The sequence below is a fragment of the Plectropomus leopardus genome, chromosome 1 (genome assembly GCF_008729295.1).
Source record: "Plectropomus leopardus isolate mb chromosome 1, YSFRI_Pleo_2.0, whole genome shotgun sequence".
In the NCBI taxonomy this organism is placed as follows: domain Eukaryota; kingdom Metazoa; phylum Chordata; class Actinopteri; order Perciformes; family Serranidae; genus Plectropomus; species Plectropomus leopardus.
This window is the reverse complement of record NC_056463.1, coordinates 17,607,378-17,623,126: the sequence shown is the minus strand read 5'-3', so window position 1 is coordinate 17,623,126 and position 15,749 is coordinate 17,607,378. Positions and strand designations below refer to the sequence as shown.

General features: G+C 40.1%; 1 protein-coding gene across 7 annotated transcripts in view; it reads right to left on the bottom strand.

The window, feature by feature from the left end:
* Positions 1 to 15,749, bottom strand: part of sox6 (SRY-box transcription factor 6) — a 153,855-nt gene that overhangs the window by 13,635 nt on the left and 124,471 nt on the right. For all 7 annotated transcript variants that reach the window (XM_042483805.1, XM_042484184.1, XM_042484034.1 and 4 more), the window contains 2 exons: positions 14,948 to 15,128; positions 14,025 to 14,212 (listed from right to left, as the gene is read on the bottom strand). In XM_042483805.1, coding sequence (XP_042339739.1) covers positions 14,025 to 14,212; positions 14,948 to 15,128 — 369 coding nt within the window. The remainder of the gene's footprint in view (positions 1 to 14,024; positions 14,213 to 14,947; positions 15,129 to 15,749) is intronic.

Sequence of the window (15,749 nt, the reverse complement as noted above, 5' to 3'; positions counted from 1 at the left end):
TTCGGGGGGCCTCTGAATAGTTGCTGCACATTACACTTAATGTATTATGCAAGGGGAGAGTGCCGACTGCTGCTGGCTCCATTGTTGAATGACCTACTTCCTCAGTGAATACACAGGGCATTAGCAAAGGGCTGTCTTCCTCTCTAAAGACTCAACTAGGAGATGGACACTTTGACTCTGCATGATACAAATAATCTCTCCCCCCCTAGGTTTTGCCTGGATGACACTAAAAGCAGGCATGTTGCCACCATTCAGAAAAAAAGCATTTGTTTTACTCCCAGGGTGAGCGTTCAATCTCTGCCAAAGATGTACTGTCTGCTCTGACCTCTGCCTCTTTCTTTTCTAAACATGCCTATCACACGCAGTCTGAACACATACACAGGTAGAGTCCACACACAATACTAACAGCTCCCCTGCCACACACACCGACACCAACACACACATTAATCTTTTAGCCCCTTCTTTGTAATGCATTGCACCATTTTGTTGTTTTTTCACTTTTTGCCCGCAGGGAAGTTTTCTCCCCCCCCTGCTGATAGGAGAAGGTGCTAAAAAATTAAGCAGTGCAAGTCAAAATATTTATTTTTACGGCTGCATTTGATTTATTTTGTTGTGTTTTCCTGACAATTGAATGTTGGCAACAACAGCTGTCGGTAATTACAGTACATTTTTAAAATAAATTAAGAAATCTGTCATTTTTTCCCCCCTCTTTTGTATAACCTTTTTTTTCTTGAGGGCTAAAAAATATGACAAGATGAAGGATGAAGATAGTTCAAGTCCATTTGAGGCCTTTCACATAATTTTGATTTTCCTCATGCTTTTATTTATTCAAGATCTATTCCTCAAAAAAAGGGAGAGAGACAGAAAGACCACTGCAATTTACCATCATACTTGAAGGAGCAGTCATTATTTATGGCCAGCTGAGTGATTCTGATATACAATTAACCACTACCTGCTTATGGCCTGTGATTAGAGCCTGTCTATCTGACAGCCCTTTGCTTACTTAAGTGTTTTCTAATTATGACATATGTGGTGGTCCCTGCTGGGCAAGAGGACGCTTTGTAAAGAGAAGACGGAGTATAGTGCCTCTTTCGGTGTCACATTCTGCGTAAAGCGCCGCATGCACACGCTCACAGAGCTGTATTCATCACCCAGCCACATTATTGCTCTTAATGAAAGAAGCTAGCAGCCCGATGACAAAGTGACTGATGTGCGATTAGCCGAATGGGCGATGGTGCTGCTTCAGATGCTCCGTGGACAGTCCACCAGGAAGACACAGCGCTCATGGGTACTGTATGTCTGTAATAAAGTAGTCATCTCGTCCCTCTTCTGCGCCTCGGTGGTCCCTACTGATCAATCAAGTCCTTTTATAAACTCATGATCATTAAGCATCATGTTGGGCTGAGAAGGCAGGAGAACAGGGCCCATCCATCAATGAATTTCATTAATAACTAGCTCAGTGTTGAACTTCTTTCTCCAGTTGTGTGATTAGTGAACATCAGCACATCAAATAACTGGGAAAAAAGACGGAAAGTGGCTCTTGTTGAGGATTTTTTTAGGTAGTTTTGACATAAAAAGAAGCATGTGTTGTTTTTTTTTTGACACTGCCTGTTCAAGGCGGTAATATTGTGCCATTATGCTGCCTTGACGTTCTGTATAAAAGGAACGATCGTAAAAGTTTTCTCACCTTACGGTTGGCATAGGAGTTAGTCATAGCTCCAAAACTGTGACTGTAAAAAAGGTACAGTTGGCAGGATGGAATCATAATCAGGAAGGGTTTGATGTTTTGATGAAGTGTTGTGTGCAACATACCACCAGAGATTTAAAAAGCAGCTAGCAGCAGTTAGCAGCTTACTGAAAGAAGAAAAACAGCAGCGGTAAACGTCCGCCATATAACAGAGATAATAAATGATTGTTATTTCCATGTTATTGTTCAAAAAGCTCTGTCACAGTAGAGGCAGACGCTGTTGTAGTAAATGTCACACCCATCATGCCTCTTTTGCTTCAGTGGTACCGACATGCTATCTAAAATCACATTTTGGAGCACCATGGAGCTGCTGTTGTTTGGTTCTGTGTAAATATGTAAAGGTGGTGCAAAGAAGGGATTTAAAAGTGGCTGAATAGCGCAATCTCTGTGTATAAAGGGATATAGTAATGAACATATACTTAATACAAGCCAGCATTTTACATACTTGCTGTAAATGGGTAAGTAGTCCACCCTGTCGTGTGGGTAACCATGCTAATTAATATCAGACTATCTGAGCAATATGGTGCCACAAATTTTCATAAAATTTTATATACTGAGCTTAATATACTTATTGGTTATAAGTTTGGTGATTTATATCTGTGAATTAGAATCATAGTTGGAAAAAGGGCCATAAATTATCTGCACAGCATCAGGGTTTTGTTTTAAGGCTTGAAAATATTCAGTGAACTAATGCTTCTTTACTGCCCACGCATCAAGTGCTGTGATAAATTAATGGCACTTTTATTATTTTATAGTGTCATTAAATTTTTACTGATCACTCTGACACAGAGAAGTAGCAAAGGACATGCAGTATCTGGTTAAGCTGGCCATCCTGCCAGGAGAGAGAGAGAGAGAGAGAGAGAGAGAGAACCTAATGTAAAAATGTGCAAGGGAAGGATAAAAGACTTTGAAAACACACACACACACACACACACACACACGCACACACACACACACACACACACACACACACACACACACACCCAGAAAATCACGCTGGTGTGACGAGGTAAAGATAAAGAGACAGGAAACAAAAGATGTAACAGTACACAATTTTCCCCTCCCGTTCTGACCACGACCGCTGGCAAGCAACCGGTCCCTCCCTCAAATGACTTCAGCATGCAGCTCTCCACCCCACAACTAAAATTATAGCAATGCACTCCGTGCTGTAGTGGAAAACTGCCACCCACAATAATCTCATCTGCCCTGCCTGTGCAGTCTTTTGTCTGTAAAGTTTGCTAACAGATGCACTTTGTTTGTTCGCACATGTCGACCCAGTAAAGTCAGAAGCTAGTCCAGTGAAGTCGTGAGTCACTGACAAAGAGCAAGAGGTAGAAAGAGGATAGATAACAGAGTCTGTGCAACTTCTTGGGCGAGGGAGCCCAAAAGAGCCCTTGTCAGTGCTGTAAAGAGAGCTTTAATCTGGCCGGCCGCAGAACATGTGCCGGAGGCCTGCTGCTCTTGCCCACAGGGTGTATTCTGGGCAGAGGCGGGTGGCGGACGGCCCTGTGCATTGTGCCTACTCCTGCCCTATATTTAGGCAACACATTGCCAATCCTGACACTCCTTCACTCTCTCCTTTGTAAATAGCTCCGGGCTATAGGCAAAGCCATATGGCCTGGGATTGTTCAAATAAGAGATGAAAGAAAAATACACAGAGGAGTGAGGTAGACTGTGGAGCAGATCAGCAAGCTGTTGAGTTGTTACTGTTGAGTTTGTTCAGTTCGTTGGGTCGGGATTAGACACAGAATGGCAATTGTTTTAATCTGGATGATTTTAGAGTTTAACATCATGTAGAATTAATGCACAACTGGCCACATCACAAGAGATAACTTCCCCAGTTTTTCATAGGGATGTTCCCAACAACTAATTTCCTGTAATTTTTAAGTTTACAAGTAGGAAAACACTCAGAAAACAGCACATTTTAATCTATAAGGTTAAACATTAATTAAATTAAGACATACATTACAAGATCCACTTTAAATGTTAATTGAACAATTTAATGGTTCTATGACCAAATCATATTTTAAATGCAGTTGAAGTGTTTGGCAGTTTTCATGCTGCATTATGAACATTGCACATTATCCTCCAAAACATGACAATTAAAAAAAAGTTAACAAATAATATCTATTGAAAACAATATTCTTTAGGAAATGTGCCTGGTTATAACAAAAGCAGTTTCATTTGGTGACCAAAGTCACATGATGAAATGTCAAATGATCAGAATTTTAATAGTAACTTTTAAAGACTAGTATCTCTAGTGCTGATTAGCAAAGCTTGCAATGTTTAATTGACTGACTTATTGCAAACAGCCCTAGTTAAGGCAGGTGATTTAAAGGGTAACAGTAATTATGTTATGATTTTTCTAATACATCTTAAATAAATCTTTGACATAATTAAACCACCCATATGGCCGTAGAGGGGGGCTGCAATGCACCCTAAAAACCAGTTGCCACACGCCATTAACCAGAAGAGGGGGAGGTAATAGAAGAAGAAGATGACGTACAGCAGTTCAAGCCACAATTAATCGTTTGGTTATTTCAACATTCACTCAGGAGCAAAAATCTACCTCTAAACTTGAAAGAAATAATAATTTGACATTTATCATGAAAACTGTCAATATCAACTGATATGAACATTTTTATTGTCAAAATATGTTAGCCATATCACCATGCCCTATGCCTAGTTTTTGGTATTATTTTCTTAGGGTCAAATCTTGGCAAAAAATTGACAAAGCATGGCTTCGATGTCAAATATGTAGACTTTGGGCTATGGCCATAACATGCAGCTAACAGTTAAACAGTTAATTTAATTTTGTGTATTTCAGTTTATCATTGAATACATAATTATCGATTATTTATGATTCTTGTTAGGCTTCATTTTATTCATGTTTTGTGATATTTTGAGAGAAAAAAATGGGACTGCACATTAAGCTTTGAAACCTAACCAAATGACCTTGATTTCTTTTAAAAATGTGGGAAGGAGGCAATGAGCAAGAGAAGAAGAAAAGCCCCCTAAATTAACAAGAAATTAGTAAAAGTACAATACATTTACATAAAAATTTGTAAAGATTTTTTTTTTTTAAAAAAAGAAAACAACAACAAGAAAGTTAAAAAAAACAAAGAAAGAATTCAGGAAAAGTTTTAAAAACTGTAATAATTTGTTAACATACGTATACTTAAGCCAACTTAATACTTAAATATGTAATTACGATAATTATAGATATAGTTTTTCCCCCAACTTTTTTCTTTTTTCCCTAGACATTTTCCCTGTACTTTTTAAAAAAATATCTATATTTTTTAATCTACTAATTTCTTGCAATCTGTTAAACATTTATTACCAAGTTGCTCGCTGTCTTTTCCCATGTTTTTGAAAATAATTTTTTCAAGGTTCAAAGGTTTACATTCTTGTGAAAGGTATCTGAAAGCAGCACAAGAAAACTGACGTCTATCCAGGTTTCAAAGGGTTAAGGAAGGTAAACTAGGCGATACAAGCACAGATTAAGTTGGCAAGTCTGCTCACCAAAACATTTTGACATCAGAATGATTATTCAAAGAGAAAACTGCTTCATTTCTTTCGGGCAGCTGGCAACCATGACACATTTTACTCCTTCCCATAATTACCAGTTGCCAACTTAAAGTCATATAATAGTCTGGTTATTTTTTAGCCGTATACGTATGTACTGTATACACAGCCAATGACATGTTTAGCCTTTTCTGTGACATCTGACAGCAGCAACTCTTTTACTTTCCAAGATCTCTAAACTATTGGTAAAATCTCATCCGCGTTTCCTTCATGGTGGAAAATATATGATTGCATATGTTTGAAATTTTCATCATTGGAGCCTTAAACAGCTGCAGGACCCTAAACAGCCACTTATGTGTGATAATGTGCTGAACTGGCTATGGTTATATCACACACCTGGTATGTGGCAAGTTGAAGGCAATGGATCTCTGACCACAATACAGGGCTTTGTGTATCGAGTGTCAGTCATCACTGTGGTCTGTGGACCTCGCAGTCTTCTCTCTCTTTCTCTCAGACTTAAGCCCCTCAACAATCTGTCCCAGCACCGATGGAGACAAAGACTGCACTTTAACATGGCTGCAGCTCCTCACAGCTCAGCGCCTCATCTGTTTTGTATTTTTATTGCAACCAGTTGCAATGTTATTTATAAGTCTGCAGCTTTCCAGTAGTTTTTGCTAGTTTTGAACCATTTAAATGTTAAGTACATCCAGCCATGCGGTAAACCCACAGTTCCCTTTCATGCAGGCTGTTGCTCTCTTTTTACCCAGAGCTCTCCCTTCGCTCGGCCTAATGCAGGCAGCAGCAGAATCAACAGTAGCAGCCACAAAAGGCTGGCATCTGTTCTATAGTAGTCGTCCTCGACATCACACAGAGCAGAGATGGCCAGCTATTCCAGTCCCATTTGTACTGCCAGGGCATCACCTCATTTGTTTAAAACAGAGAGAGGGAAGGCCTTTCATTAAATTAAGGAGCTTAAACTATGTTTAGAAAAATAGTGAGGTAATTCTACTCTGGGCTTTGTGCCAATTTAATGTTTATTGTTTGTTTTTAATAAAAGAATTTGCTGTCGTTTTTCAAGATGAGTTATTTTTGTTAGGGGGAAAACAAGTCAAACCCACAAAATATGACCTTTTAGTGCCAATTTGAAATGTGCTTTTAGTCTAAACAATTGGATTTCTTCTACATGTTAGTGTGTCTACTTTGGGACATTTGTTGGTCATTTTTATGCCTCTTTTTTAAACATACTATGCCATGACTTAATTTTGAATTTGTTAGTCATTTTGTTATTATTTTTTTTGAACACTTTGTCCAAATGTGCAAGACAAAATTTTAAGGGAGGGAAACTCAAGTCCCACCAGCTCATTAGCTCAGACTGTTAGTCCAACAGCCAAATCAAAAGACTGTGGGTTCAAATCCCCATCCAGGGCAGGTGAATTTTAAGGTGCATCAGCCAAATGAAAAGGTTAAATGTGCATTAACTAATTGTTTTAGCTGTACATTAGCCTTTTGATAATTTAATTTATAACAAAACATCATATTTTAGAAACTCTTCTCATGTTTTTCATGCACGAATCATAATTTGTAAGTTAACTAGCAACCTGGGCTGCCCCGAGACTCACAGATTTGAATCATCAGTGGCACACTCCCCAGTGCTCAGATTGCTCCAAGTCCAGCATTTTTTTGTTTGTTTGTAAGTTTGTTTTGTTTTTGCTGGTCAGTTTACTGTGCAGTGTGATTCTGGGGACGTTTTGGTCCCCAGACTTTGCTGCAAGGTGAGTGCTCTTGACTGTCAAACGTCTCTTTGGCACAGGCCGCAGTGGCACAGAGGAGGAAGAGTCTTTGCTCTATAAGGCTTTGAGATATATTATCTTCTCTCTTCTGCTTACAAGTGGTCCATTTACAGTTCACAGCAACTTAATTCGACACAGTTCCCTGCTTTTGTTTGATATCTAGTGTTTGCAAAAAATGTTGTTGCACATAGCCAGTCATCCATTGGCACAATTAGATTGTTTACTATATTACATGAATACCACCATCAAACGTTCGGCTTAACCCCGTTCAACCTTTAAAACTTAAAAAAAAAAAACCAAAAAAACCTTAATCTTTACAATTCATATTGCACATCTGAATTTGATTCGACAGACATAATTCTGAGTTGGGTACAGCCCTACTAGTAACTAAAGCAGTCAGGTAATGAATTGATTTAATGAGGTAAAAAGTACAATATTTCCCTCTCAAATGTAATGAAGTAGTATAAAGTGGCATGAAAAGAAAATCCTCATGTAAAGTACAATTACCTCAAAACCGTGCTTATGTACAGTACTTGAGTAAATGCCACCACTAGAAAAAGATGTACTGAAAATGTTATAATTTTCAGAGTCTGTAATAGATAGCCATCTCAGCACTGTGACACATTTCTGACACAGTTCTCATGTTCTTCTCCACACTGCCGACATCAATTGTGCTGACAATGTGTACTTTTACGGGTTTCCAACCCTCAATGATCCAGAACTGTTCACTGGGTCCTCCAGGGACTGTTAAGTTGGGCTGAAATCTCTTGCCTTATCAAACCTTCCAGGTTGCAAACAGCAGGACATTAGAAACTGCAGCATTACCAAAACCCTTTTCACATACGTATGAACAAAACCTCAAGACTTTTTGGACACTGGAGCCATTTTGTTCCTACCACAACAATACCATAGACTATAAATGGCCCTTTGTGGCCTATTCTTTCCCTCGTCCTTTGTTGTGTGTGCCTTGTGGTGAGTGCGGTATCACAGGTCTTAGCCACTGGGGCCAGCACTATTTCTGAGCAACTGCAGCACGCCAGAAATTCACCGTGTAAAATGACAACTGTAGAAAATAATGGAGCCACCACCGCCAAATGACCCTACCAAGATGCAGTCTTGATGTCTTTCTGGGGAAGAGGCGAGACAGAGCTAAAGACCTGACCTGGGACAGGAGCCCGCAGACACGCAGACACACACACACACACACACACACACACACACACACACTCAGGCGCATATTATCCAGAGTCATACATTATTTTTATTCTTTTGGCAAACATGAACAATTGGACAAAGCATTAATGTAAGCAATCTTCACAATAGCACTTGCTGGCTACAGCCAGTGTCTGGGAGCTGAGCATAATCTAATTTGGATGGGCAAACCCTTGTATGCCAAGGATTTACATTGCAGCCAAAACGCCTTGGTTTGCAATTTCCAAGACAGCAGTCGAAAAGGAGCAGAAAATTGCTTCCAGGGCTGCAGACCAGACAAGATTATATTCAAAGTCTTTGTGAGGGCTTTGCCTGAATAGAGCCCTGGCATCACACACGTGCATGCACATATAAGCACACACACACAAAATCACACACTCATACACACACAGGAGGGACCAGTATAACCACTATAACCAATAGGTTAGGAGTCTGGATTTTGTGGAACACCAGCCTAAGCTCCATTTGAATATTTACAGGCTGAGCTTTGGGACACGGGAAATGGACAATTGCAGTCATCAATACTGAGGAGAGGAGGTGTAGCGGGGCAGAAAGGGCCAGTTCAATAGGTTAATACACTGGCCTTTCACCTTTTGATTCCAGTTAGGGACATGTCAGCAGAGGAATATATTTTATCTCACACACCCTCCAGGGCATCACGTATGCAACGTCTATCAGAACTCAAGTGAGAGACATTGATGCATTTCTGTAAAAATCTGTCATACCTGATGGCATAGAGTTTAACAACAAGGCTTGCACGAATTGCACGTGGCCAATACAATGTAGATTTGGGCCAGATGACTTGTCAGTCAGTGGCCCGGGGTGCAATAAGACTGTCATCTCTTTTTCTCTGTTTGGCCTATAGTTTGCTTTTTAAAGTTACATTGGACACCGGCTCATTTAGGGACTTGCTAATCTGTTTGCACAAGATAGATTGAGGCTGGAAATTTGAAATATTAAAAAAGACCCTTTGTTTCCTTTGTTACAGAGGCAACAGTTTTCTGAGGCTGAAAGTTAAATTAGCATTTTACTATTTGACCGTGATCTCTGCATAAGAGGAATTACATGTAAGGTGCTAATTTAAAGGTAATTTTCAGTTTACATATAACAGTCAAGTAGACTACTCATGTCTGAAACAATAGCAGCACCTATTATGTGTTCTAGCAAAGCAGCTAATTACCTAACCCTGACCAGTTCTGTAATGAGCAATAGATTTATGACTTATTTAAATGTTATGGCTGATTACATTTACAGTAGGGATGCACCAACTGTAATATTCTGGGCTTATACCGATGTTTATAATAATAAGATAGCCTATAGCCAATAACAATTTTTGTTGTTGTTTGTTTTGGCTTATTTTGTTTTTGTTGTTATTTTGTCCACCTTTTGTGCGATAGAAAGAAAAATATCTGTACAAAAAATGATTTCTCTATTTTAAAGTCATTCAATCCTTCATGACACTACCTTTACATGAGCAATTCAGTCATACACATTTATGAAACAACCTTTGAAATGAAATAACCTTTCACATGGAAAACTTTTTTAAACTAACTGCTTTGAAAAACGTTTTTTACAATATAAAAGATATCACAATTCCCTCTGTAAAAAAAAACCAATTTGCTCTTTGAAACAAATGTGTTTGTTCAAGTTTAAAACTTGTCCCCAACGCATTTTCTGTTGTTCCTGGAACACTGGGACGCAGTTAGTCTCGAGCACTGCTTTTTGGCTTGCGAAAAATTGATGTAACACAACAGAAAACCATCAGCCACTGTTGTCAGTGAATGCCATTTTATTTTCTGAAAGGCTGGTGGCAATCAACAATATCATCCGATACCAATGTATGGCCAATAAATCTGTGCATCCCTAATTTACAGTAAAAGCTGCAATTAGTTAAATATGAGCGATGAGATGCTGTCTGAGCACATTGAGGATAATAAATGTCACTGTATATTTCGCAATTTAGTTAGTAAATTTCCAAAAAAAGTGCTTTTTAAAATTCTGAATGATTCAAATAAATGCATTTTTAAATTTCTGTGAAATAATTATTGTCGTCTGCTGAGCCAGTGAATATTTATCAGTAAAGGGTATTACATCTCTGATCTACTGGCCGTATATTCCGGTAGGCCATAAACTCTATGACAAGATGGCAACATGGTTGAATCCCTGCATGCACCACGAGTGAAAACATACAGAGACACGAATGCTCTATATTTATTCACCCGTGACCCTGAAAAACAGCATGTCCACTTATAGCTGTAGTGCATAATAGAGGGAAACAATTCAAATGGTTACAAATGGATTCAGATGTACTGTATTTGACTTGTAGACATGCTGGCACATTCTAGGTAAAAGCTTCCAGTGGTTGAGGAGGAGATAGTAAATAATGGAACAAAGTAATTGCCCTCCGCAAACAATAATACCTTTAGATAAATATTTCAAAAAGGTAAATTGCAGAGGGGTTGTAAAAGGTTTTATTGTACTGATGGGATATAGTAAAAACAGACAAATAAAAAGACTAGAAAGAAAAACTGTTCCTGTAAAGCATGAATATTTTACATGTCCTCAGGTTAAAGGCGTATATACTGTAAAACGGAGACTCTGATCTACACCATGTTCTCCTAGGTCAACGGCCAGGGAGAGCGAGAGCGAGAGCGAGAGAGTCGTGGTGATAAAGGTTAGGGAGGAATGCATTGTACTGTTCAGACACACTTTTTATGAAAAGATGAATTGATCCATCTGTAAGCAGCACTTAGACCCACTCCTCTGCCCGGTCATTACAGTGGGATAAATCAATATTTAATATCCCCCTCTAACAGCCACACTGGATGATCTTAACCTCTCCTTAATCCCATTTACGTTACCTTTCCAGATTCTTCTTCATGTAAGCTCTCTCTATGATAAACTTCCAAACAAGACACTAGGAGGGGGTTGGGGGGGCTATTAAAGACCGCACCATATTTATGTCAGGTGAGGCGCTTCCTTGAAATATTAATATTCTGAAACTGACCGAAGGGAAAGCTTTTATCAGGGGCATTCAAACCTTTCTGGTTGGTAGGCTTGTATCAGCAAAAGACTCTCTCTCCTCCTCTCTCATTTCACCGCTGAATTACAACTTACTGTTCTTTATTGCAGCCGAAGGATGAAGATGATGGGGCGATTCTTTTAGCTGACTTGATAAAGCGTGCCTCTCATTTCACACCCTCCTAATAGGGCCAGTGTCACTGAAACTAAGAGGTGACGATATCTCACCATGATTTGCACGAGCTGGAGAGTCAAGCATGAGCTCGGTTAAAGTGTCACTCAACAGGACAATAAATGAGGTTGTAATGAAAACGGAGACGTATATAAGAGAAAATAGCTTCAAATGCAATGCAACAATCACATTTTCCACCTGAACTTGATGATTATTTAGCATTTAGAGTTTGTGCTTTCAATACTATAATCCTATTAGTGTGCTCATTTCTTAAAGGTTCAGTGTGTAGGATTTAGGGGAATATACTGGCAGAAGGGAAGTGTGCTATTTTTTTTCTGTAGTGTATAATCACCTGAAAATAATAATTATTGTATTTTGGTTACTCTAGAATGAGCCATATATCTACATATGGAGTGGGTTCTCTTTCATGGAGTCTACCATGTTGTACTGCCATGTTTCTACAGTAGCCCAGAAAGGACAAACCAAACAGTGGCTCTACATAGGGCTTTATGTGTTTTCATGACGGCCACCGTAGTTAGCAGCCCCTCTATGATGAGTGTTTGAATCTTTTTTTTTTTTTTTTTTAACATGTAACTGCATTTTTTTCAGCGTTACTGTTTTAAATCACCAGGTCCACTAGTTTTGGAGAGGAAGAGACCTCTGCAAATATTTTGACTCCTGCTAAAACTCCCCTCAACATCTGGATCTTAAGTTATCAGGGGAAAAAGGAGAGCACAGATTAGCAGGTGCTAGGCTAGCAGCCTATCTCTAACATGCCAGACTATATTGCAGAAAATTTGATTTGTAACTAGAAACTAATTCATTCAGTAATTTACTTGTTTAAGTCACTGTTTACTTTGAAGAGGAAGAGCCCTCTGCTCCCAGTAAAGACCTGCTGAACAACGAACGCTGACGAAACGCAACGAACGAATTCCATCCAGGAGAAGTTTCAGCTAGTTGCAATCTCCAATCTTCACTGCTAGATGGCACTAAATTCCACTAAATCTTGCACACTGGGCCTTTAAATAGTATTTTAATTTATGGGCCCTTTATTTCTCCTTAATATTGACTTACTGCACTGCACCGTCAATACACACACGCGCGCGCACAGACTCTTGCTCTTTCGCTCTTTCTCTATCTCTCTGTCTCTCTCTATTTCTGTGCTTCTGTCTCGCTTTCTTAAAAAAGCACTCTCTCTTCTCAGGTGGCAAACAGAGACAAAAGGTAGATTACAAGTGATGAGTGACTGACTATTTCCAGCAGGAGATCCCTTTAAAAGGAAAACAAAAATAAAAAGAAAAGCATTCTCCTCCTCTGAGATGATTGCTTCAACATACCTTGAACAGACAAGTCCAAAATTCAGAGGAAACAGAGTCAAATCCTACGAAAGATGAAGCAGGGGGTAAAAAAAAAATAGTGTTAAGCTCTACCTGCTAAGGACAATGTAGCTGTAGGTGTGTGCTGCCTGTTGAAAATGGCTCTTTACAGGCATTGTTCAGTTACTGCTTTCATGTCATGGCAGATTCAACTGCTTGGTTGACCACAGGCTCACCTTAGATGGGAGCCAGCTGTTTCAACTCCTATTTACTCACGCTAAAAGCCTCACATACCGTGAAGTAACTAGACAAAGAAAACATCCTGTTTGCTTGTTAAAATTTAGGGAGAAAATGTGGCGAGGTAAATTTATAACAGCTGAGATTATGGGTTGGTTGACTGATTATCATAAAGATGTTTTTGTGTGTGTCAGTAAGTGGAGAGGAGACGCTGTCCTCTCTGCGGGCTACAGCAATATATTTGCCTCACTTCCTTAAGAGCATAGTTGATTGCCACCTGCATAGACAGTGATCTCTTTCAAACACCAAATTAGAGGGAAATCAAAATAGATATTCATTGACTTTTTTACATATACATTGACCTAGTTGAGGCTGTTGGTTGAAAGTGTCAGGTGCTGAAATATTAATGAGCATCGCTCCCAGTTCCTGCCTGCTCCTCACAGCCAACTGGCAACATGGCATCAAGCTGAAGAGAGGAGGACAGCTTTTTTCTCTCCTTGATTGACTCATCGATTGAAGATATTTTTAAAGGGAATCCCTGGGAGTGTGTGCTCCTGGTACAAAGCAGCCCCATCCCGTGTCAGGGGACGGAGAGGGCTGCAAGTCTGCTTTAATTGGGCATAGACTTCAGAGTCTTCTTAACCCACACCGGGCACCACCATGGCCTGTCACGGCCCTCACACCAACATCAACAACGCTGAGCCCTCTAAACTCGCACACACAAACATATTCATACTAATTTGAGTCCACACACATGTACACACTGAACTATGCCAGCACTTATCAATACGACCACCCTGGACACAGATGAAATAAAAATGTTAACCTTAAGAATTACTGTGATATCGAAATCACCATGTTCCACTTTCTTTAATAGTTTCTTTCCTTCAGTACTTGCAGTGAGAGCTGAGCACTCTTTGTGGTCAGCTTTGCTTTATGGAAAAAGCCTGCAATGGAGAAGACCTGAATCAGAGAGAGACAGACTATATGATAGTACTTCTAACCTTGTCAGCTCTGCAGTTGTTGAGGCCCACTGAGCTGAGGGCGGACAGCTTTGCCTCCATGCCCTGCTGGTGATGTTGCAGCTGTTCCCTCTGGATCTGCTCCCTCATTTTCCGAGCCTCCTGGATGGCCTTCATCACTGTGTCCTGGTCCCCGAACAACGCGGTAGAGTTTAGGCTGGACAGGATATCTACACACACACAGCAGAATTAGTCAGCTAGACACACACTGCCAAAAGAAAAAGAAATTCACACAACACCCTAACATAGAGAGCCCCAGGGATGACATTTTTCTGTAGCCCAACCCGCAACCTAACCTCACCCCGGTTTCCTTGTCAAAAAGCCTATGGGATTTTTCCATTGAATTTTTGAATTGCAGAAAATAAGCTCTGTGGCAAACAAATGTTTATGTTTCTTAGACGTTTTGTTCAGCAAAATAATCTTCAGAAATTTACACTACTCTCTGGATTTTTTTAGGTCTAAATGCAGTCCCTAGAAATAAAAAGCTAATGCTAGCCTAACACTAACATTACCATTGCGTCACCGACATTGCAAGGCTGTAAAGCCATGTTCAGCGTGCTTCGGCATGATGACATTTTGTAGTGACACTTACCAACTTGGTAGCAACTGCCTTTTTAAGATACATAAAAGCTTCAAAGTTCACAAGTGGGGTATGTACTGACATATTTTATGACGTAGAACAAAACGTGAAAGTTTCTTAAACTAATTTTAACCACAGACCTTTTAAGGTTTCTAACCAAAAACCCATTCTAAAAAAAAATAACATTTACAGTAAGAAGAGGAAACCGGAGGTGCTGAAATGCTGATGGATTTCCATGTTTTAGGACTCATTCCTGGGCTTCTCCATAATGGCAAGTGTGTGAATAAATTTGTGTGGCATCTTGGGTGTGAAGTGAAAGTCGTACCCAGAGATGAGCCGCGGCCCAGGCCTCCTCCGATTGGGCTGGGGATACCACCCTTGTTGAGGAGACTGTTTGGGCTGCTTTTACTGCCGAGGAACATGTTTTGTGTCGGGGACGTGGGGGATTTGACCAGGTCTGTCGTCTTTGGCCGAGCAGACAGGTTGAGCGGCTGCGTTCCCTCCTCCTACAGCAACAGAGATACGAGTGTGAGAGAAGACAGATGTGAGTAGGCCCCCCCTCCTTTTTTGGAGGGGCTCGGGATTCCCAGACAGCACAGCTCTCCTCTGTTCCTGGTTAATTATAGGATCCCTATCTTGACCCACACCTCCTCCCTGGTTCTCCCCTGTCTTTGCTCCTCTCCTCTCCTCTCCTCTCCTCTCCTCTTCTCTCATCCATCCTTCCTCAGGAGCTGTGCGATCTGCGATCTTCTTCACAGTTGCCCAGCGCCTTTGTTCACTCTAATTAAAGCAGATTCTGTCTCTCTGTACATCTTCATCTGTTCTCCCTCTCCTCCTCCCTGCTCTCTGTGTCTGCACTCTGGTTCGAAGAATAAATAATGACCAGATAACGGCACTGCCAATGATCAAAGACAGCTGTTCCATTCATCAGATGTCGACTTGCATTATCTACTTCATTAACTTGTTTTCTAATTTCACTCCTCATTTGTGCATACTCGGTTTTATCATATGCTTTGATATGCCTATTCCTTAAAAAAATATGATGTGATTTGGAAGAAAAACTCAATAGTGTAGTTCTGTGATGAGGTCAGAAAAGGATGCCTGTGTTTGGTGCTGTATTTGCCAGG